This window comes from Mesoplodon bidens (assembly GCF_964165515.1).
Source record: "Mesoplodon bidens genome assembly, chromosome: 1".
Taxonomy (NCBI): domain Eukaryota; kingdom Metazoa; phylum Chordata; class Mammalia; order Artiodactyla; family Ziphiidae; genus Mesoplodon; species Mesoplodon bidens.
This window is the reverse complement of record NC_138176.1, coordinates 81,413,940-81,437,817: the sequence shown is the minus strand read 5'-3', so window position 1 is coordinate 81,437,817 and position 23,878 is coordinate 81,413,940. Positions and strand designations below refer to the sequence as shown.

The window sequence follows — 23,878 nt, the reverse complement described above, 5'->3', positions numbered from 1 at the left end:
TGCCAGTGGTAGTTTGATAGGGATTGCATTGAATCTGTAGATTGCTTTGGGTAGTAGAGTCATTTTCACAATGTTGATTCTTCCAATCAAAGAACACGGTATATCTCTCCACCTATTTGTATCATCTTTAATTTCTTTCATCAGTGTCTTGTAATTTTCTGCATACAGGTCTTTTGTCTCCTTAGGTAGGTTTATTTCTACATATTTTATTCTTTTTGTTGCAATGGTAAATGGGAGTGTTTTCTTAATTTCACTTTCAGATTTTTCATCATTGCTGTATAAGAATGCCAGAGATTTCTGTGCATTAATTTTGTATCCTGCTACTTTATCAAATTCATTGATTAGCTCTAGTAGTTTTCTGGTAGCATCTTTAGGATTCTCTATGTAGAGTATGATGTCATCTGCAGACAGTGACAGCTTTACTTCTTCTTTTCTGATTTGGATTCCTTTTATTTCCTTTTCTTCTCTGATTGCTGTGGCTAAAACTTGCAAGACTATGTTGAATAAGAATAGTGAGAATGGGCAACCTTGTCTTGTTCCTGATCTTAGAGGAAATGGTTTCAATTTTTCATCATTGAGGACGATGTTGGCTGTGGATTTTTCATATATGGCCTTTATTATGGTGAGGAAAGTTCCCTCTATGCCTACTTTCTGCAGGGTTTTTATCATAAATGGGTGTTGAATTTTGTCGAAAGCTTTCTCTGCATCTATTGAGATGATCATATGGTTTTTCTCCTTCAATTTGTTAATATGGTGTATCACGTTGATTGATTTGCGTATATTGAAGAATCCTTGCATTCCTGGAATAAACCCCACTTGACCATGGTCTATGATCCTTTTAATGTACTGTTGGATTCTGTTTGCTAGTATTTTGTTGAGGATTTTTGCATCTATGTTTATCAGTGATATTGGCCTTTAGTTTTCTTTCTTTGTGACATCCTTGTCTGCTTTTGGTATCAGGGTGATGGTGGTTTCGTAGAATGAGTTTGTGAGTCTTCCTCCCTCTGCTATATTTTGGAAGAGTTTGAGAAGGATAGGTGTTAGCTCTTCTCTAAGTGTTTGATAGAATTCGCCTGTGAAGCTTTCTCGTCCTGGGCTTTTGCTTGTTGGAAGATTTTTAATCACAGTTTCAATTTCAGTGCTTGTGAATGGTCTGTTCATATTTTCTATTTCTTCCTGGTTCAGTCTCAGCAGGTTGTGTATTTCTAAGAATTTGTCCATTTCTTCCAGGTTGTCCATTTTATTGGCATAGAGTTGCTTGCAGTAATCTCTCATGATCCTTTGTATTTCTGCAGTGTCAGTTGTTACTTCTTTTTCATTTCTAATTCTATTGATTTGAGTCTTCTCCTTTTTTTCTTGATGAGCCTGGCTAATGGTTTATAAATTATTTTTATCTTTTCAAAGAACAAGCTTTTAGTTTTATTGATCTTTGCTATCGTTTCCTTCATTTCTTTTTCATTTATTTCTGATCTGATCTTTATGACTTCTTTCCTTCTGCTAACTTTGGGGTTAAGAAAATGGGAATAGGAACATACATATCGATAATTACCTTAAATGTAAGTGGATTAAATGCTCCCACCAAAAGACACAGACTGGCTGAATGGATACAAAAACAAAACCGGTATATATGCTATCTACAAGAGACCCACTTTAGACCTAGGGACACAGACAGACTGAAAGTGAGAGGACGGAAAACGATATTCCATGCAAATGGAAATCAGAAGAAAGCTGGAGTAGCAGTTCTCGTATCAGACAAAATATACTTTAAAATAAAGACTATTACAAGAGACAAAGAAGGACACTACATAACGATCAAGGGATCGATCCAAGAAGAAGATATAACAATTGTAATTATTTATGCACCCAACATAGGAGCACCTCAATAAATAAGGCAAATGCTAACAGCCATAAAAGGGGAAATCGACAGTAACACAATCATAGTAGGGGACTTTAACACCCCACTTTCACCAATGGACAGATCATCCAAAATGAAAATAAATAAGGAAACACAAGCTTTAAGTGATACATTAAACAAGATGGACTTAGTTGATATTTATAGGACATTCTATACAAAAACAACAGAGTACACAGTTTTCTCAAGTTCTTATGGAACATTCTCCAGGATAGATCATATCTTGGGTCATAAATCAAGCCTTGGTAACTTTAAGAAAATTGAAATCATATCAAGTATCCTTTCCGACCAGAATGCTATGAGACTAGATATCAATTACAGGAAAAGATCTGTAAAAAATACAAACACATGGAGGTTAAACAATACACTACCAAATGACCAAGAGAGCACTGAAGAAATCAAAGAGGAAATCAAAAAATGCCTAGAAACAAATGACAATGGAGACATGATGACCCCAAACCTATGGGATGCAGCAAAAGCAGTTCTAAGAGGGAAGTTTATAACAATACAATCCTACCTTAAGAAACAGGAAACATCTCAAATAAACAACTTAACCTTGCACCTAAGGCAATTAGAGAAAGAAGAATATCATCATTTCTTGACTAATTTGTTTCAATAGCCTCTTCACGGGTCTCCAGTTCCACTCTTGACCCTGTTGAGTCTATTCTTATCAAAGCAACTACAATGATCTTGTTAACATGTAATTCAGTTTCTGTGACATTTTGTCTCAAAGCCCTTCAAACTACCTTAAAATAGCCCACAAGGCCCTAGCATCTGGCCTCTTATATTGTGTATTATATGCTCCCATCTCATTTTTTAATGAATAATACTTGAAAGTCTCCAGTGAGCCTCCCGTCATGCAGTCCTTGATGATGACTGTTGTTTTTCACAGTTATCATACTTGTGTTGTGCTCCTTCTCCCAGTTTGGTGACTCTGGTTTTGACCCCAGTTTTCTCCTACACTCCCTACAAGTCACTGCTAACATAATGTCATCCAGGCTCTGGGGTTCTTGAATTTGGAGGAGCATTTCCTTACCTCCCATTCTCTACACCATGTACACACTCTTAAGATCAAATCAGAAAGGCATGGGTTAAAGAATATTTTAGTGGCATCATCTCGTGTTATTTCAAAAGTTATCCTTGCCAGTACTGAAAAGAAGTTGAAGAGAGAGAAGTACTGCCTTTGTCTCTTCTCCCTAAAAGTAAATTGCCTGTGTTCTAGTCTTATCTTCCATTTTCCCTTTTCCTTGCCCCTTAAGGATGGGACCACTTATATTTTACTTCATTTTTCATATACTTCAATCTGTGTAATCCACTATCCTAATTCTCCATACCAAAGTTGCCATCCTACTTTTAGATTTAAGCCCTGTGATAGAAATGCAGCTATAATTGCTGGTAATTTCCCCTGATAAGCTAGAATTTCTAGACTGGGTTTTCAAATTAAAACCCACTATATTTTTGGAGACAATTTTTTGTATCAGTTTTTAATCCTGAAACAGGTGAAATATATTTTTAACCTTGAAAAAGCATTAAATAATGAAATCAAATATTAATGGCATTTCCTTGGAAGACAGAGCAGTGAAAATTTGCTAAATATTTAGTAAATGGAATATTTGTATGATCTTGAATATATGTAATTCTACTTATTGGAAACCTATGATGAGCAAAATGGTGTTTGGAAAGAAGAAAATAATAAAATCACAGTGGGATGATTATAGGATACCAGCCAGAAAACTTGAAGCTCATTTATATGAGCATTTAAATGATTTTGTTACTGAATATAGAATGTTTATTTATAGACGGCATTTTCCAACAGTTTAAAAGTATTTCCATATATCCATGTGGTCAGTAAAGATATCCCTTCATCATTATGTCTGTTAATTTTTTTTCTTTTTATATTATATATGCATATATTTCTCATCTCTTGTTTGAAACTATTGTTCACAGACACAATTCATCCATTACCATATTCCTTTTCTGTGACAATATTGAAATATCACAGTCTTTTGTACCTTCCTGTTAATATTCTTGTGTTTTATTTACAATAAAAGTGAATAAAACTTTGTGTGAAAAAATTGCACACCTATAGATTCAACCTTTAATATATGTTATATCAAGATGAAATATTGTGTTACAATAAGTGAGGTATTCATTTGTCACTGAAAATCTTCAGCATTTGAGTGCTTTATTGTTTTAAGCATTTCAGAGAGTAACCTTTTAAAATACATAACTTACCACTTTTAAAAGGGTAAATGTGTACTAAGCATGATGACACATTTTTCATGACAGCTAAAGGTTTTCATGTTAATACAAATTAGTTTACTCTACTTTTTTCCTGCTGTGCTCTCAGAGTCAGCTGTGATTATGTGGATTATTTGCTCCTAAACTATGTTCGTAGAATTGTTGAATTCTTGTGTCTACTTTTTCTAGTTTTCCAGTCTATTGTTTGTAATGTTGGTAGCTTTCTCTTCTAGCCATTGTCATGTTATCTGGGCCTAGTAGCCAGATTCCCATTTCAGTAAAATGAAGTGGTCAAAGTAGATGAACACTGAAGCCCCTGATATCTGTAAAATTATGTGAATCTGAATTTCCCTGAGCTTGGAAATCAGGTAGAGTAGGCTTCCTAGGTTTGTTTCTAAAGTGATAACGAAAGCTCTCAATTTCACAAATGAAAAAACTGAGATCATAAGTGACTTATACTTGGTCACACAGAGAACCCACACTCTGCCTTGTGGTTCTTAATTCAGTGCTTTCAATTGCACCATACAACACCTCAAGCAAGAGCTGATGATCTGTGGGAAAACCAGACAGTATCTTCCCAAGGTAAAATGAACCAACTTGTGTGCCCTATTATTCTAATGGCATTTTGTTAACCACAGTCCAGGTAATTAAGGTAATATATGTGACTTCTGCAAAGTTGAGTAATAGTTGAAGAACCCAGACCTTTCTTCTGTATTGAGAGAAGTAGATGTTATTGTATAAAATTTCAAAGATTAATATGGAAAATTTCATGTATTAATGGCATAATTATCAATGTATTGTGTAACAAGTGAAAATATTTTGATTTCCCTTTCAGCTACCCATTGACAGCAGATAGGTATAGGTTTTTGGCCTTTTTACAAGTAGGATGATATTGTTTAATAAAGTTCTTAGTTTATTCAAGCAGTCACTAAAGTTCTCAATTTCTGTTTTCACCAAACCTAGGACATGAAGAATAGGATAAACTTTTTGCCTGGAAATTAGAATTGGTTTTTAATTGCTATTAATATTCATACTGCTTAGTAATGGATTTAGAGAAAAAAAATAGCTTTTCTTGTCATGTGTTGTATCATGGTCAGTCCTTGACTTGCCAGTCTGGTATTGATGGACAGATAAAAGAATTTCCCTTAGACAGAAAATTTCTACAATACATATTTATCTATTTGATTTTTTTAGCAGAGGGCACCATCAGACACCCCCATCCCCCAAATCCCTATTTTAGCTGCAGCATCTTTTTTCTGTATAGTAGCTTATTTTTTCCTGAACACGTTTAATCTCAAAGGTATAAATGCCACCTACAGAATGCACTTTAATATTGGTCAGCAATAATTGAAGGAAATGAACTATTTATATTACTCAGATGAATTGATATGAATATACCAAGGTTTGCACCCGTCTGTTCTGGATACCTTGTTGTCATTATTTTTAGTAAGTATAAAGTCTTGAAAGTCATCCTTTCTGTTTTATGGTTTTTATGCATTTAAATAATATTTTAAGATTAACTAGAGGAGCTCCAATTCTTTTCAAGAGCTGATACATATAATAATTGCAACATAGATTTCCCCCTAGGAGGTAAGCTGATAACTTCTTAAAGTAGTTGTTAATATTTAATTTACTTGTTTTAAGGTAAATAAATATTTCCTCGAAATATTAAATTTTATTTATATAATACAGAGCAATAAACTGTGCACAAAATACAAAAGAAAATTTCATGTTCTTCTGCAGAAAACAAAATCTTAACTATTTTTATACATAAAAATCTTTTATGATTTGAGTTTACCCTGTGTGTGACACAGCCTAATTGCCCTGAGTAGTAAGTTCATGTGTTTAGCTTCAGATGTATCTTGGTTCAAATTGCTTCTTTGCCAATTACTAGATGGGTGCCCTTAGCAAATGACTTAAAATTCCAGTGCTCTAATTATCAATGTGTAAAATGGAGATGACAGTTGTTTCTACCACATAGGTTTTTACGAGGTTTAGGTGATGTGTGTACATGTTCATATGAGTTTAATGCTTAGATAAGTGCTTGGCAAGTAAGTCTTTCAAAAAGCATTTGTCCTCCTCCTCCTCCTCCTCCTCATCATCATCATCATCATCATGGCTACAATCATTTTTACCATATTTCTTCAGGAAGCATGTGATTATTCCTTTTGAAATAAGAGGTTGATGATGATTGTAAAACGACCAAGTGACTTTTTCAAGGTAATGTAATATGCAAATTGGGAACAGATACAAGAGAGTCTAATTTGCTTTGCAGTCCTCCATCTATCCATCATTCAGTACTGAATGTGGTCACTAATTTTTAGTGATTCAAAGAGACCAATATCTTACCAAACATTCCAGGAAAAAGGAACATTGATGATAAAAGTTGTGTTTTTAAAGAAAATAAGCAAAATATTTTTAAAAAGTTGATCCATGTATATGTGAACTCTTGAATTTTTGAAATTATTGCTTTCCAATTATGTCCAAAAATTTTCAGATACTTCCTCCAGTGTGAAAAAGTAACTCCCGTCTTTCATTTGTTCAGCTGTTTGTTCATTTCTTTCTTCTTTCTTCCCTTTCTTCTCCCTCTTTTCCTTCCTTCCTCTCCTCAACAGATAATTAATGAAAGTGTATTATCTACTAAGCACTTTACTTGACACCAAGGATGCAAAAATGAATGAGATGCTGCTTATTCTTGGGATTTAACTTCAGTTTAACAAAACAACATTTTGGGTTTCTGAGAGACAGGTACAGAGCCCAGCATAGCCACAAAGGAGACACGGGTTAGTTCAAAGAGGAAGAAAAATAATAAACAGGACAGACAATTGAGATAACAACACTTGTTAAAAATGAGTAGGTGTGCTTGAGGCAGAAGGCAGGAACAGGGCATCCAAGCAGAGGGAGCGGTATGAAAAAGGGCACAAGATAGTGCCCCAAACAAAGTGTTCCACTCTTCTGACAAAATATATATCAATATATATTGCTTCAGTGACAACCTCTCTGTGGGTCAGGAAACTATTGCCTGTGGGATTTAGCTGCAGCCTGTTTTGGTATGGCTGGTCTGCTAAGAGTGGGTTTTACATTTGTAAACGGTTGTAAAAATCAAGTAAACAAAGAAAAACATGTGACAGAGACATTATGTTGCTGGCAAAGCCTAAAATATTTCCTACATAGCCCTTTAAGGAAAAAGTCTTCCAAACTTTGACCTACACACTTTGACCTATAAAGATGCAGAGGAAGGTACGTCAAATTGGAATCATAATAATGGACAGTATTTAATGAATCCCTAATTAATGTACATCTATCCATAATGATTATTGGTAACTTGCTGTGTCCTTAGAAATATGAAATTTGTGGAACATAAAATACATTTCTGATAATTCTTGCCCTTATGAATCTCCAAAGGATCATAAAATATTGAAGAAAAGAAGAAGAAATTGATTTGGTGTCAGAAGAGGCTTTGAGTTGGGAATTAAGAGAAAATGAGCCCGTGTAGTTCATGTGGAGCCAGAATATGAAGGAACTTTCCCCCTTAGGTTTTAGGGCCTCAGGGACCCTAAATCCAACTGTTCTGATCACTTTTGATTAGAACTCTACCTTCTGAAATTCCAGTTCTCCAGATTCTCATATCACCTCCCCTAATTAATGTATTCTGATCTACTGCTCTCCTGTTTACCTCCTAGATCAGGACTCTTATGTGCCTTTTATACATAAGATTAGGAAGTGGGCTGCTTAGAAACAAGGCATGAGAATTCTTATTTCTACATTCTGGTGGGGTAGGGTACAGATTAATACTTGATCATCACTTCTAAATTCATACTCAGTACCCATTTTCACACTCTTTCTAGTGAATAAAGCCAAAGTTTGCTTGTGGAGCCAAAATGTCTAGCTAGAGGATGGATTTTTCAGGTTTTATTTCAGGTAGAGAGCATTTAACATAGTTCTGGCCAATTAGATATAAAAGTAAGTCATGGTATGGAACTTCCAGGAAATCTCCAGGAAAGCAGGTTACAGATGGCTGATGTTTGCCCTTCTGCACTTTGCCTTTGTTCCTTTCTCTTGCCTAGTATGTAGTCCTATTGGCTGGAACAAAGACATTCATCTAAAACATGAAGGAAAGGCCAAGAGAATCAGAGACCTCACTTCTGGCATTCTTGAACTTCTGAACCAACCACTCATCTCTGGATTTCCAATTACTCAAGAAAAATAAGCACTTTCTTTTTCTCAATCCACTGTTTCTTGTTTTTCTGATGCAAAGTTTGACCATTTCCTATCCAGTGTTTTTCCATTGCATTTTTTCTCTTAAGCTCTTTTGAAATTTGCCTATATCCAAACTGCCCCATTGTCTAAAATTTGTAGACCCTTCAAAGGAATAGTTATATAGAATACCCTAAACATGGCCTAATACTTTTTAAGAAGTGTTGATAGTGAAAAATTTACACCTAATTATCAATCAATTATTAGATACCAGTTTTGTGAGTGAATTCTTAAAATGCTTAATAATAGCATAATTAACTTTCACTGACAGATTTTCATTTTATTGCTTCAATGATCAAACTTGTTTTTAATTAATAAATGATTGTAAGCTAATCAAAAGCCAAGGTTTGCAAGATTTTTTTAAAAAATTAACTCCTGCTCTACTGAGTATACCCTATTCGAATTGGATAATCCATCAAAAGCAGCAGTTATCACATGTTTTTTCATTTTCTTTTCTTTTATTCTCTTTTGTTTTTCAATTTGAAAAATTCAGCTAGATAGTTTTTTCTTTTTTTTTTTTTCTTTTTGCAGTACACAGGCCTCTCACTGTTGTGGCCTCTCCCGTTGTGGAGCACAGGCTCCAGACGCGCAGGCTCAGCGGCCATGGCTCACGGGCCTAGCCGCTCCACGGCATGTGGGATCCTTCTGCACCGGGGCACGAACCCATGTCCCCTGCATCGGCAGGCGTGGACTCTCAACCACTGCGCCACCAGGGAAGCCTTAGATAGTTTCTTTTATGCTTTATCGGTAGGGGCTGAACATTTTCATCATTCTGTGATTACCTCTTCAGAGTCAACACTTCAGTTCCATGTAGTCACTTCTGCAGTAAACTGGGCAATGTGAGAATATGAGAAATTGTTTTCAAACACGTTGACAGTGGAGAGCGTTAAAGCTGGTTAATAATATAGGAGAACTGAAGGGCTTGAACTGGAGTTGTTTTGAGATGAAAACTCTATTGAAACTTTGATTTCCAAATATCATGCCACTTTAACATGAAGATAAAAAAATGGAAATCTAATATTTGGTATGGCATGTCTACAGAAAAGTATAGTAATTTAACCATCTTTATAGGCAGTTACTTAAGTCATTATAATTTATTTAAGTTTTTTTATTATATACGTACCATTTATTAACATAAGCTTTTTGTCTGATGAAATTTATTTCACATGGTAGTAAAGTTTCCACAAAATTGGAAACAATCACAGATGGGAATTATTTTAACTCTTAGAGAAGGCACAGGATGTCACAGAAGACAACATGTAATAACCCTTTGTATTTTGGAGGTGGGGGAGAAAATTTACAACCAGAGGGATGGCTCATTCCTACACCAAATGTTTAAAGCATTTTTCCATAAATGTATTAAGCTGGCATTAAGGGGAAAAATGACTCCTAAGGGAAATCTCAGCTTGACTCAAAAATAATATTAGAAATATATTCCATTGCTCAGATTAAGTAATAGTTTATGCAAATCTATTTCTGCAAAGTGATGCGTTTAAATTAATGATTCTAAACCATCAGCTATATAATTGTGGAAGCATCCAAAAAGTTAGGAAATGTGAGCAAAATTTTAAAATGAAGGACATTCCAGCCAGTTTCAAAAAGGACAAGTTGCCCTCCTCTACTTGTCTACCACACACACACACACACACACACACACACACACACACTCCTAGCCATTTCACCTAAACCAGTGCTTTATTTCATGAACATAGGCAATCAGGTAGAAGATTTTTTTAAATTATTTAATACTTGCTGTGTATAGATATTTGAGGTACTAAGAATGGAAATATATGGGAAGGTAAATTAGTTACATTATTTACTTGAGATAAAATTACAAATGAACATATTGTGAAAATGCTGTGATTTGTATTAAGCAAAATTATTTTGAGTACCTTCTTTTTGCACGTTTCTGCTTATAGTAACTATAGAAATGATATCATAATGTAATGGATCATACTATTTTTGTTTCCATCTCAACACATTTACAAAGAATCTTGAATGTTATTCCTTCCAGGTTAAAGGCATTGTTAGAAGCTCTAAATATTTACCATCTGGTATCATTTCTCTTGTCACTAACTTACATCTAGAACTAGATCTTTCCATGCAGCAGAGGCAACAATGAAGAGAAAGGTACTAAAATGCAGATCTAGTATTTCCTGAGATAGCCTGATATCACATCTTTGCTGCCCCAAACTCTTCACAGGTCTTTGCTTTCCTCTTTATTAAGCTTTTCTCAAGAACCCATCATTATAAGCATTCCCTTGAATCCTCCCTGAACTCCTTTACATTTCTTGGTTCATCAAACTCCCTTGCAAAGTCTCAACTCCTTTTAAATCCAAATCTCTACCTAGCCCACTCCTGTACCCCTGAAAATGAATGTGGCTAGGATCAACACTTAACTGTTCTCACTTTAAAACATGACCACAGAGGTCAAGTGGAGCTCAATACTGCCCAGAAGTTACACAGCAAGTCCTTATTTTTTTCACAATCTTACTCTCCTGGATCACTGTTTCATACCTTCTCTTTCTGCAAACTACTACATGTCTTGCCCCATCTTCATTCTCAACTGATGAGTTTCTTATTTCACTGAAGAAAAAAAAAAAAAAAAGAAGTCAAGCAATTGAAAGAGGACTTCCACATGGCCCCATTACTACAACTACTACTTCAACGTGGTGATAACAAAATGTAAATATAATAATAGGTTTGATTTTAATTTGAAACGTGAGCATGTCTATACAGAAAAAAAAAACATAAAAATTATAATAATCTTCATAGCTAGTTACTCAAGTGGTCCTAATTATTTAGTACAATCTTTTTGAATATGTAGGTACCCCTTATTACCATAAACTGTGTTAACAGTGACCTAAATATACATCGTGGCTTGGCATGCTGTGAGGGCAGCACACAATCCTGGTTTCTGTCTTGAAACAACGAATAAAAGACCTAGAAATGCAAAGACCAAATTCTGTCCTTTTGCACTCAATCACGTCCCTTCCCAACTGTTCGAGAATATCATTCCAGGCCCCCACCCAGAAGGCCTGGCAGGGACCTGGCCCTGCGCATCCACAGCTTGCGCGGCACGCAGCACCAGCGCCAGCGCCGCGACCCGCGTCTTCGCACGGGGCGGGATGTGCACCTGCAGATCCTGGGCGAGCTGGCGATGGGGAGCTGGGAGACCCCTACCCTCAAGCACTGGCGGCCGCTGCCGCCTCCAGAAAGGGCCAGGTCCTGGAGGTGGGTTTCGGCACGGCCATGGCAGCTATGAAGGTGCAGGAGGCCCACATCGACGAGCATTGGATCGTTGAATGCAATGATGAAGTCTTCCAGTGGCTCCAGAACTGGTCCCAGTGGCCTCCCCGCAAGGTGGTTCCCTTGAAAGGCCTGTGGGAGAAGGTGGCGCCCACCCTGACAGACAGTCACTTTGATGGGATTCTGTACGACATGTACCCGCTGTCTGAGGGGACCTGGCACACACACCAGTTCAACCTCATTAGGGACCATGCCCTTCTGCCTGCTGAAGCCAGGTAGCATCCTCACCTACTGCAACCTCACCTCCTGGGGGAGCTGATGAAGTCCAAGTACTACTCAGACATCACCACCGTGTTCCAAGAGACGCAGGTGTACGCCCTTCTGAAGGCGGGCTTCAGGCGGGAGAACATCCACACACAGGTCACGGCCGACTACCGCTACTACCCCTTCCGATGGATGATCACGCCCGGTCACCAAGCACTGAGGCCACTGGGCCCACCCGCTCAGCGCCCACAAAGCCCTGGGGGCTCCGGGCTTCAGGTACTCCCAACTCCCACGACCCTACTCAGCACCTTAGTGACCAGGAGTGCAGGCTCTGGCCTCTCAGCCCGAGCCCAGACCCTCGCCAGCTGTGTGACATCAGCAAGCTTCCCTAGCCTCTGCAACGGGATTACCACTACCTTCCTCCTAGGGTCTTGAGGATGAAATAAACACTAACGCTGGGTTTGGCCAATCAAAAAATTTTAAATATATATGTATATAATTTAAATTATATATATAAAAAACTCTAATTCCATTAGTTCTCCCCTGTCTTCTAAATCATTACCTTTTCTGTAAACATATAGCTATTTCTCCCATCTTTAGATAGTCCTGTGCTTATGTTGTTTCTCCAACTACAGCACCATTTCTTGACTCTTCATTTTAGCAAAACTTCTTAAAATCATTGTTATACTCACTTTCACCATTTCAGCTCCCTCTAGACTCTCTTAAATCCACTCTGATTTTCTTGCCCTTCACCACTCCACCGGATCTTCTCTTTTCCAGTTCATTAAAGGACATCCAGTGTTAAACCCAATGGGCAATTTTTAGTTCTCCTTGGAAATTCCTGGTATTCCTCCCATCTCACTTGTAATACTCTTTCTGAGTGCATTTTCTGGATTTCTTCTCTCCTCTCTGCCTTCTTGATGTTAATCTGTCCCAAAAACTTAGCTTTCCTCTTCTCTCTGTTTACACATTCATTCTGTTGGTGATCTTAATGAGTTTTATAGCTTTAAATAAAATTGATATGTTTTCAGCTCTCCAGCTGAACTTGCTCCTCTAAATGCTAAACTTATTTATTTGACTTCACAATTGAATGGGAAGACATTAGACATCCAATTGAATGTCTAATCTCAAACATATGTCCTTTCTCCCCCAAACCTGTTTAATTTTTAAACTTTCCAGACTCACTTGATGGAAATTCTATCCTTCTAGTTGAGCACCTTGTCTCATGTTGTATATTCAATCTATCATCAAATTCTGTGGCTCCACCTTCACAATATATCCAGAATAAAATCACTTTTCACCAGTTACATTGTCTCCACCCTGGTCCAAGCTATCATTATCTCTCACTTAGATTGTTACCAAAACCTAGTAAATGGCTCCTACTTTCCTCCTTACTTCCTTTCAGTCAGCTGTCAACATAGCAGCTAGAAGAATTTTTTTTTTTTAATGATAGTCTAGATCATCTATCTGTTCAAAACTTTCCAGTAGCTTCTCATCTCATTCAAGGTAAATACCAACATCCTTATTGTGGCACATTAAGGACTTAAATGCTCTGCACCCATTCCTTCTTGTCAGTGATACTGCATCATACTACCTCTGTAAAAGCAGAGTCGATGTGAATGGTGCCCCCTGGAGTTGTTCAGTAAATAACTGACAAGGCCACTTGCAGCAGTGCCACCTCTTGACATCATCTCTTGCTACTCTCCCCCTTTGCTAACGCTGCTCCAAAAGCAATTGAATTCTTATTCTTCCTCAAAAATACCTGAGGTTCTTTCAACTCACAACAATGTATATACTGTCCTTCTGCCTGGAATGATCTTCTCCAAGTTATCTGTATGGTTTAATCTCTTACAACTTTAGACCTTAATTCAAAATATTATCTTCTCCATGAATAATCTATTTAATATTGCAACCCATACCCCTTCATTCCTCTCCTTTTCTCTGATTTATTTTTCCCAATAGCTCTTAGCCCTTCTAATATAATATACAATTTACCTACTTGTTTTGTGTAATCTTGGTCTCACCCCACTAAAATACAAGCTTCCCTATGGCAGGGATTTCTGTCTGTTTGTTCACTGCTGTATCCTGTGCAACAAATGGCTCCTAATACATTATAATACATAATAAATATATATTGAACGACTGTCAATGAAGTGGGACTTCTGGGTACCCAAAGTTAACAATGAAAATGCTTAATCAACCACATTTTATACAGTGTGAATGAAGACTTGCTTAGTCTTTGTGTTAGTTCTTTTCAAGCAGCTAAGTAGACCTTCAGCAGGGTCAAGAATATTAAAGGGATGTGTCTCAGTTGCCCAAAATAGCTCTACTTAGAATTGGAAAGTTGACACTATAGAAGCAATACTATTGCTGTGCTATTTCTTTTTCAAAAGAAAAATCCATTTGTAACACAGAGCTCTCCAGAGATTTGTCACCATTTACTAGGCTTCAGTCCAAAAAGTGTAAGGACTGGCCCAGCCAATTTCCAGGGTCACACAGTCATTGTTTTTATCACTTATGAAAACAGAAGATAATTTCAGTTCCCAAAACACTGCGCAAAAGCAATGATCCTAAGATCATTCTCAAACTTGACCAGTGATTCCACATTGTCCTTATTAAAAGGAAAATTAGATAATGAGATCTGTTTTCTTTAGCACCAGTGTCACTCCCTAGAAGTTGTATATTTAGGAAGACAAATCAATACTTTAAGTTCAAAAAGTTACTGTTCAATGAACTAGCTCTTTACTACAAGCACATTCATTTATATAATCATCATTTTATTTATTTTTCTTTTCTATTCATTTATTAAATATCTATGATGAATTTAATAAAAAAAATTATTTGCTATTTCCTTTAAAAAATATTTATTCAACACCAACAATGTGCCAGGCATGGTGCCAACACTGGGAATATTAAACCATCCTAAATATATTAGGTCTTGTTTCACAAGCCATATCTCCTGGAATGTAAACAGAAGGTCATAATAATAAGGAAAACTGCCATTTGTCTGGCTCTTTCTCTTCTCTGTATCAGGACCTCCAACCATTATTCAGGTTACTGTCCAGCTATTTGTGGTAGATGTAGGAAATATCTCTTATATGTCCATGAGTCCAATCCTCCCAACTCCTAGTTTTCTCCTTTTCTTCTCTGGTTCTCTATGGTGTGCCAGGTCTTCTAAAGAGTATCTACCAATGACTGACCACCTCTGCATATGATGCCTGCAGTTCTTTTTGCCTGTATATTAGGACGTGGTTATCCTATGAAGGGATATTGCTTTACGTGCTGGCACAAAGGTGCTTGCAAGTCATCAGAATTAATCCATTAGAGCAATGTTCTTTCAGTGCAATCCGTTCCCCTTCTTTTGTTATAACATGGTTTCACCATGGGGTTGACCTGTGAAATTTATTATTTAAACAGACTAGTCTCCTAGTTATTTTCTCTATACACTAGTCATTGACTGATCAACATAGGATTTAACAGTCATATATATAACATGATAGTATCTAGCTAGACAAATAGGTGTTTCACATGTATCAGTGAGTTTTCTTGGAGAAATACTGGGCAGTGCTTTAGCAAACTCTTCTTCTAGTTTTCTTAGTTTCAAACCACTGACATCTCACCTGAACCTCTTAAACCTTTTATACTTATTAGAAAGGGGAAAGACCACTTGTATCAGTCAGATTTCCATGATAGACACAGAAGCCATTTGGAACTTTTTTAAAGGGAGTTTTTATTCAGTGATTTAAGTGCTTCCAAAAACTTTGGAAGGGCTGATGGAGCAGATTCTAGGCTGTACTCTTCTGGGACTTTGCAGAGCCAGACAGAACTGGTTCCCTAGCAGGGCCACCGCTTTTAAAGCTGCCACTGGAGCTCTGACAGAAGCAATAAGTTTTCACCACTGCCCTGCAAATGGGCACCAAATACTGCTTCAGAAAAGATCTTACGTACCAGCAACAGGAGCCAGGAGCTGCCAGACTTTAGCAACTGCCCACCTACTTCCTTCTGACATCTATCCTAAGTACTTCTAATTGGCTGAAACTTGTTTGCATCAAAAATGATAGTGGCAGGGCCTCCCTGGTGGCGCAGTGGTTGAGAGTCCGCCTGCCGATGCAGGGGATACGGGTTCGTGCCCCGGTCTGGGAGGATCCCACATGCCGCGGAGCTGCTGGGCCCGTGAGCCATGGCCGCTGGGCCTGCGCGTCCGGAGCCTGTGCTCTGCAGCGGGGGAGGCCACAGCAGTGAGAGGCCCGCGTACCGCAAAAAAAAAAAAAAAAAAATGATAGTGGCAGAGTTTGGGAAATGTATAATTTTGCTTTATAACCCCCCCCAAGTAAAAATAGAGTGGTAGGAGTTCCAATTCAGAAATATATATTAAAACCAATTCCCTTTTGTCAGTCAAGTGCTTCTAGTCATTAACTTGGAGTGGGGAGAGAGGGTCACAGTAGTAGCAACCTAGTAGAAAAGCAAAAGCAATGAATTTAGAGGACTTAGTATAATTCTAGCTCTGACATTTGTGAACATGAGTAAGTCATTTGCTTTCTCTGAGCCTCAGTTTCCACATTTGCTAATCCAGACCACCTCACAGGGTAATTATGAGGATAATTTTAGACATGAATGTAAAAACACTTCATAACTATCAGGTACTAAGCAATTGCAAGAAGATAAGATCAGTAGGAATGATTAAAGAAAAATTAAATGAGATCATGTCCATTATTGTTAGATGTTTGGTGCTAAATATATTTTATTTTAGTTTTTGAAAAATGATGACCCTATTTTTATATAGTCTGTAAGTTACCACATTATCTCATTTTCCAATCAACTGGGAATTTCATATAAATAGGAATGATCAAGTTAAGCTTCCCATAAATATTTGTGGTGCCATCTTATATTATGGTATTATAGAACTCCTAGATCTTTTCAAAGACATTGTTTTAATAAATAATAAAAGCCATGTTTGAATTAGTTTACTCTGTCATTTACATGTCTAATTATGTAGTCTCAAATGCTTCCTATATTCACATTAGAAAGTCCTTCAAATTTTGCAATTTTTGTGATCTTGTGTAAATATGTGTTTAGCTCACTTTTTAGTTTACCAAGTCACTGTGAAGGGTGTTTTAAGCTCTGAACAGTAAAGAATGAAGGTTGCTATAGCAATCCCCTTGATAACAGAAAAAGAGTTTGACTAGGGAATTACTTTTCATTTTGTGTTATCATTTAGATTGAAAAAATATAAACTCATAATTACCTAGTGTGATTTACTATTTTGATAGAGCTCCAGTTGTCAATGTGATAAGATGACCTTATAAACAGTAGAACATTAAGCCCCCAGAAATCAATAAATATAATAAAATCCTTTTACTTCCTTCCTACTCCCCAAATCAATTGCTTTTTACCTTCTGGTTTTTTCATGAAAGTTCTAAAATTCATTTTACTACCTGTCAAAAGTGAAATGTCTTTTTTTTCTGAAGAGATACAGTTGTTTAATATTTCAATTTTCTCATTGTTTTATTTTTTATCTCTTTGCTTCTGGAAGATTTGCACACTTATCTAGTGTTCTGGGCCCAAAATTTGAAATAAAATATTAAACAGTGATAAAAAATGGACACTAACAAAATGATTGGTGAAGACTATTAGGATTCATACACCGATGATTTTGTTATCCTTCTAGTCATGGGACAAGACAGTTATGAAACCTCGGTATGAATCACTTGAAAGAGTAGTAAGAGTATAACAGATTGTCTTCTCCCTTTTTGTAAATCAGAACTACTTCTGTAAGCAACAGTCACACAAATTCTATTTACCAGACAGAAAGGTTTGAACACCCTTAACCTTAGATTTCTCTCATGAGAAAGTTCATCTGTATCTCATACCCAGTGCATCCACATCTTGGCTACTCTGCGATACTCATCCTCAGAACAATTTGTGACAGTTCACTGGGCAACATGGAACTAACTAGGGATCTAAGGCTTTTTCCAGTACATGCTTCTCAGTGAGTGTCAGGGTAACAGTAGTTGCCTGCTCCCTCTGGTATTTTCCTAGTAGTTTTGTTACTGGACTTTTCCAATTTTGCTTTATATTGAAAATACAGGCTCCTGGAAGAAGTACTTTTCCTCTGCACACACAAAGAAATGAATTTTCCCCAGTACCTAGCCAAAGACTCCAGATCATTTTACAGCAGTAATTTCATAATTCAGTCCTTCTACAGTCATTTATTGTAATAGATGTTAGAAAACACATACTCCTAGTGAAAGAGAGATGAATTTGTCTATACAATGAGGGTCATTCCATAAAAGGAAGAATGAAGGAAACTTGCAAAATATTTATGGCCCATCATCTGAACTGAATGTGGCGTATGACTTAGGTATTGTAGATATGTGACCCATTCACTACTTGCTTATTATGCCAAACTGAATTCTTTTCCTATGCTGTGTGTCATGTAATAGAAAATATAAATGGCAATTGTCAATACTTTTGTGTTCTGTTTATTGATTCAATCAGCCTTCATGTATTACTGTATATTGTCATTTATAACCTCAATTGATGAGATTCAATCCTATAAGGCATCTTTATAAAGCAGATAAGTGTTTAAAAGGAGAAATATATAGAAGCAGAAATTAGAAGACTGCAGATTTGTATCGTGTACTTCACAATATAATACCATTCTTTGACAATTTTTTTCATATTCTTGTTTTAAATTTATACCTCATTTCCTTTAGAGTTGACTGTCTACCCAAGGCAAGCATCTCATAGTAAACAGTAGGCTTTATAAAAATAAATTGAGCTGCTAAGATCCAAAAACAATCTTCACTTTTCCTTTACCATCTGTATCCAAAACATCACTGAATCTTGTATGGCATTTATCCCCAGGCATTTAATCCGACCACCAACAATCTAGTTTAGGTACTCATGTGCCATTGTAATAGCTTCCTAATGAACGGCCTTGATTCATTTCTTCCCCACTTCTAGTTCATCTTAACATGTTACTATATCCTTCTTCCTAAGACATAGAGCAGATCATGGCCCTCCATGCTCACAGAGCTTCCTGTCTATACTATTCAAATAGAATAAATCCCAATCCCTTAGGTCAACAGTAAAAGCTTATCACATTATGGTTCATACCTACCTTTCTGGTTGTCTTCAACATCATAGAAACACACACACACACACACACACACAAACACACCCCACATTGGGCTATTCTATCTTCCATATTTGGGTACTTACTCAAGTGGCACCTTTTTTTTTTTTGTATCTGTCTGAGAAAGGGCCATATCTTCTTCCTCTCTTCCCTCCAAACCTTCTGTATTCAAAATTCAGAGTTAATCTTAGCTACATACCACATGCCCAAAGTATTTACTATGTCTATCATAGGATTATAAAAATCTACCCTAATAGTTCTTATATTTCTAATCCTTAGCATACATGTTTGTGGAAACAATTTTAGTTGAATTCAATTGACCACACTCCATATGATGTTGTTCTGTCTTTCTTTTAGGAACATGGAATACCTATCAACATGGGTTATGCTGTGGCACCACATCACTCAGGGGTCTACCCAGTTCATATTCAGCTGTATGCAGCTTGGAAGAAGGTCTGGGGTATTCAGGTCACCAGCACTGAAGAGTATCCACATTTGAAACCTGCACGGTACCGAAAGGGCTTCATTCACGATAGCATCATGGTGAGCACATACTGCTGTGTGTATTGAAGGTTCTTAGTATCTACATGTGGAATGAAGACAAAATCTAACTTCAAAACTCTTTTACATGAGTATCATAAATCCCTTGTCTACCATGGTGGTCACACATTAATTCATTGCTTACCCATAGACTTGCTTCTTAAGCTGTGGGGTAGTTTTGGCAAATTCAAGGCAAGCTCAAAATATTGGAAACGGGTTTCATATAGGTCATCCACTGCAGTTTCTGGATTAAAGTTTTGTCTAGGGATCTTATACTTCTGGGGAGTTTCTCCATGTCTATTAAACACCTCTCAAGTCACTACACTATCAACAGACAGAATCTAACAAATAGCATCTGAAAGCTAAATTTATCTACTCAGTTTATTTTGGATTTCAGACACTCAAGAATCTTAAGATAGCATTTTTCATTGTTCTTTTTCTTGCATACTATGAAAACAAAGGTATATATTTTCTTTTCAGATATATTAATTGAAAAAATAATAATCTGATGTAAGAATGATATGCTCCTATAAATGAGAATAAAATCAAATGAATATTAGATGGGAATTTATAATTATTCATTGGAATGAAAAAAATCCTATTTTTTACTTTGAGATAAAATAGTTCATTTTAAAACTTCCATCCCCACGTCCAGTGCCTTAGATCATGTTCTCATCATCAGTTGCCAAGATCATAGGAAAGGTTTACAAACTGTTCTCCCTCCTTTAAATATTTACATCTTTTCAGTCCATTGTTCAGATTGCTATTAGAATTATCTACCTGTCTGTCTGTCTATCTAATAATTATCTAAAACCAAAGAAAAAGTAATAACACATATGTTAACCAGAGCCAATACTCAATATTCTTTAATAATAAAACTTTAATATTTTATTGTAAATTGGTACTAGAAGACCTAAAGAAACCTTGGATTTAAATGGAGCTATTGATAATGCAAATAATAGTATATGGTGTCCATAGAAATCCAGGCGATATAAAAAATATTCCTCTGATATAATTGCAAAGCAAAGTGAAAACAGTTTTCTTAACTGAGTAACATGACCATTTGGTATATTATTAAATAAAAACATTCCTTTAAGCCAATACTACACACATTCATTTACCTTGAATTTAATACAAACTGTTATGAAAATTAAGCAAAGAATAAATAAAATTATAGCCATTCTGTGCAATTGGATGCATTTTTCCACTAGATTATAAATAGTTTTTTTATTCAAAATAAGTTTTGGAATAAAATTACTTATTTGCTTTCGCTGCTGAACATTCAGATGTACAACAGAATTAACCACAGAATATGCAGAAAGCAATCATTAGATGATCTGACTACTACTGTGATTAAATTTTTAATTCAGAGTAGGCAAACAAAACAAAGTAAAGGTGGCAAGGGTGATGAAAACTCATTGTTTTGAATCCCAGAACCTGAGGACCATGTAAAACTGTATTTCAGAAACAAGGAGAGTAATGGTCTAATACCATGAAAAATGCAACCCTGGAGAATCTCTATATTTGAATTAAACCAACCCTAAGAAGACTTTTATTTTTTACCATTTCTTTAACATAACTCAGATGATGGGTGAGATTTATAGGCATGAATGAAAATGCTTTAACCTATATGTCCTATAGCATGGGTCCCCAGCCCCGGGGCCACAAACCGGTACTGGTCCACGGCCTGTTAGGAACCAGGCTGTGCAGCAGGAGGTGAGTGGTGGGTGAGCAAGCGAAGCTTCATCTGTGGCTCCCCATCGCTCACATTACCACCTGAACCATCCCCTCCATAGCTCGTGTTACTGCCTGAACACCCCGCACCCCAATCTGTGGAAAAATTGTCTTCCATGAAACCCATCTCTAGTGCCAGAAAAGTTGGGGACTGCTGTCCTATAGCTTTTATTTAGCAAGTCTCTTAATATGTGCATAATTACACCAACATCAACTCTTGATTACAGTAAGATTTTGGCTTTATCAGTTAAGGAACTCCAATAGGAATGAAATTCACAGACTCTGAAGTCATGACACAGTGATGGAGCTTTTAATTAAGTCGTGTCAATGTGCTGCTTTTTCTTTTTCCTCAGGTCCTCCCTCGACAGACCTGTGGGTTGTTCACACACACTATTTTCTACAAAGAGTATCCAGGAGGCCCCCAAGAATTGGATAAAAGTATCCGAGGAGGTGAACTTTTCCTCACAATCCTTCTAAACCCAGTACGTATTCTACTTATGCTTTTTACTGTAACATCAGAACTTTCAAATATATGTTTCATTTTATTTCTATTGTCAACCCTCTCACAAGAATAGTTGGTAAATACTAGAGAGAAATTAGACTAAATCTCCAAATATTCAATTCCCTTTATAATCGTCAATCAAGAAAAACACAGATTTGTTAAGATTCATATGTTGAATATAACAGTTTAATGTAAGATATCTCAATATTGTGTCCTATAGTTGAATTGTAGTAAAGACATATATACAGTTCTATAACCACAAATTAACATTCACAATATTGTGGTGCATATTTTGTCTATAAGTTGAATTTGCTCCTAGCTCAAGGTATTAGTAGACATACATTTCAGTCCCTAAAAATGATCACAATGCAAAACTGCATTGAAAATACACAGCTATGCATTATCTTTGTATACTAGGGTCATCTGAGGCCTGTTTTTAAAATCTCCATTAATTTTATTTGGAATCAAAGCTAGAGAATTTGTCCCTTTCAATTGTGCCCTTTCATCTTTCAAAGTTTTGCAATTTTATTTCCAGTTATATATGGAAAAGTATAGCAGTGTGGGAATATATTATCATTAGATAATGTTGAGATTATTTCAGCATTCTCAGTTTTTTCCCATAAAGATTCCATTGCTGAGGCCTTAAAGAGGCATGTCCTTTTTTACATCCCACTGCACCAATAAAAAATATGAAATAGTGAGTTGCATGCCATGTCCACCTTGTTTAGTATAAGAATTTTCATACTCAGGGAAAATGATTTATGCTTTAAACAAAACTGTAGCCCAGTTGTCTGTGGCAAAGCTCCAGGTATGTTTTAAACAAATTATTTAGATAATTTATATATGGTGTTTTTAATTCCTGAAGAATTAAATAAAAACCTACCTTGTGTAAAGATGAAAACTTTTAAATTGGATTGGAGGGATAGGGAAGCGGGAGGCAAAAATGCTTCACATGAGTGTGAGTAATCAACAAACCTCCTCAAACTCCAGAACTATTAAAAACAAAACAAAACAAAATGGTCTGTTGTGTTGGGGTGCCACTAAACTGGGGAACAGATTGGTTGCTCTATGATCTTATCAAGAAACTCTATTTCTCAGAACTTGCTTGCTCTCCTGTAAAACAAGCTTGTTGAACTGGACAATGTTCCTCAAAAGTATTCCTTTTGGATATTCCATTTTTTTTGTGTATAATTCAAATTCATTGAGACTTAAAAGAATCAAAAACGTTACAAATATATTTTTTTGGAAATTGAGGTATGCATGTGTATGTTAATGCAAGCAAATGTGGGAAATCTTTCTCTTTAACCCTTCCCTCACTTATTGAGAATTTGATCTCCATAGAGGCAAGGGTCACATCTTCATACCGTTTTCACTCTGGAGCTACACTCCCAACCCCAAATCTGCTCTGGTCACCTACTCAGGGGAAGAGATAAGCATCAGAACACTGATGATTGCCTCCCCAAAACCTCTTGCTCCCCAGGTCTGATTGTTACTGATATTTACTACCTGGGTACCCATCTGACTACTTGTCGTTAAAGAGATGGATTTATAACTGTTTTAAAAATTTTTGAATTCAGTACTCTTTATAAAACATCATTCAGAGACTAATAGTTGGTCCCTTAAATAAGATGAAAGACTATTTGGCATTTCTATCTTTAGCACTTGTTGTGAACTAGCTTAAAAAACTTAAAAACTTACCAATGTAAGGTAAAAACTTACCTTACTTAAAAACTTACCACTGCCACACAGATTTATTTTAATTGCAGAGGAATAGAATGGTGGAAGAGGGGAGTTTTCAGGAGACTCCTAGAGTCCAATCACAAACTGCAGTTACTTTATCATTGTGAATTGCTGGTGATCTTAAAGTAGGATCCATGAGTAAAGGAGAGAGACCCAGATAGACACAGAAGAAAGAGCAATGCTAGAGATAGTCAATAGTGTGGATAATATAGGACATTCTATGTATGGTGATACGAGCCTGGATCAGACAAATAATGATCCACAAAGATATGGGAGTAAGGAATAATGTTGCACAAAACAT

The 23,878-nt window shown here is 36.4% G+C and overlaps 1 protein-coding gene and 1 pseudogene across 2 annotated transcripts in view; both read left to right on the top strand.

The window, feature by feature from the left end:
- The window catches only part of LOC308622145 (bifunctional heparan sulfate N-deacetylase/N-sulfotransferase 4), a gene marked incomplete at both ends in the record, with an annotated part of 257,940 nt that overhangs the window by 127,606 nt on the left and 106,456 nt on the right, over window positions 1-23,878 (top strand). Inside the window, 2 exons of the mRNA XM_081243310.1 lie at window positions 19,419-19,604; window positions 21,689-21,817. Of these exons, the coding sequence (XP_081099436.1) occupies window positions 19,419-19,604; window positions 21,689-21,817 (315 nt within the window). The remainder of the gene's footprint in view (window positions 1-19,418; window positions 19,605-21,688; window positions 21,818-23,878) is intronic.
- Window positions 11,049-12,143, top strand: LOC308620133 (guanidinoacetate N-methyltransferase-like; annotated as a pseudogene). Its single transcript has 2 exons — window positions 11,049-11,095; window positions 11,432-12,143. The product of its transcript is annotated as a guanidinoacetate N-methyltransferase-like (transcript).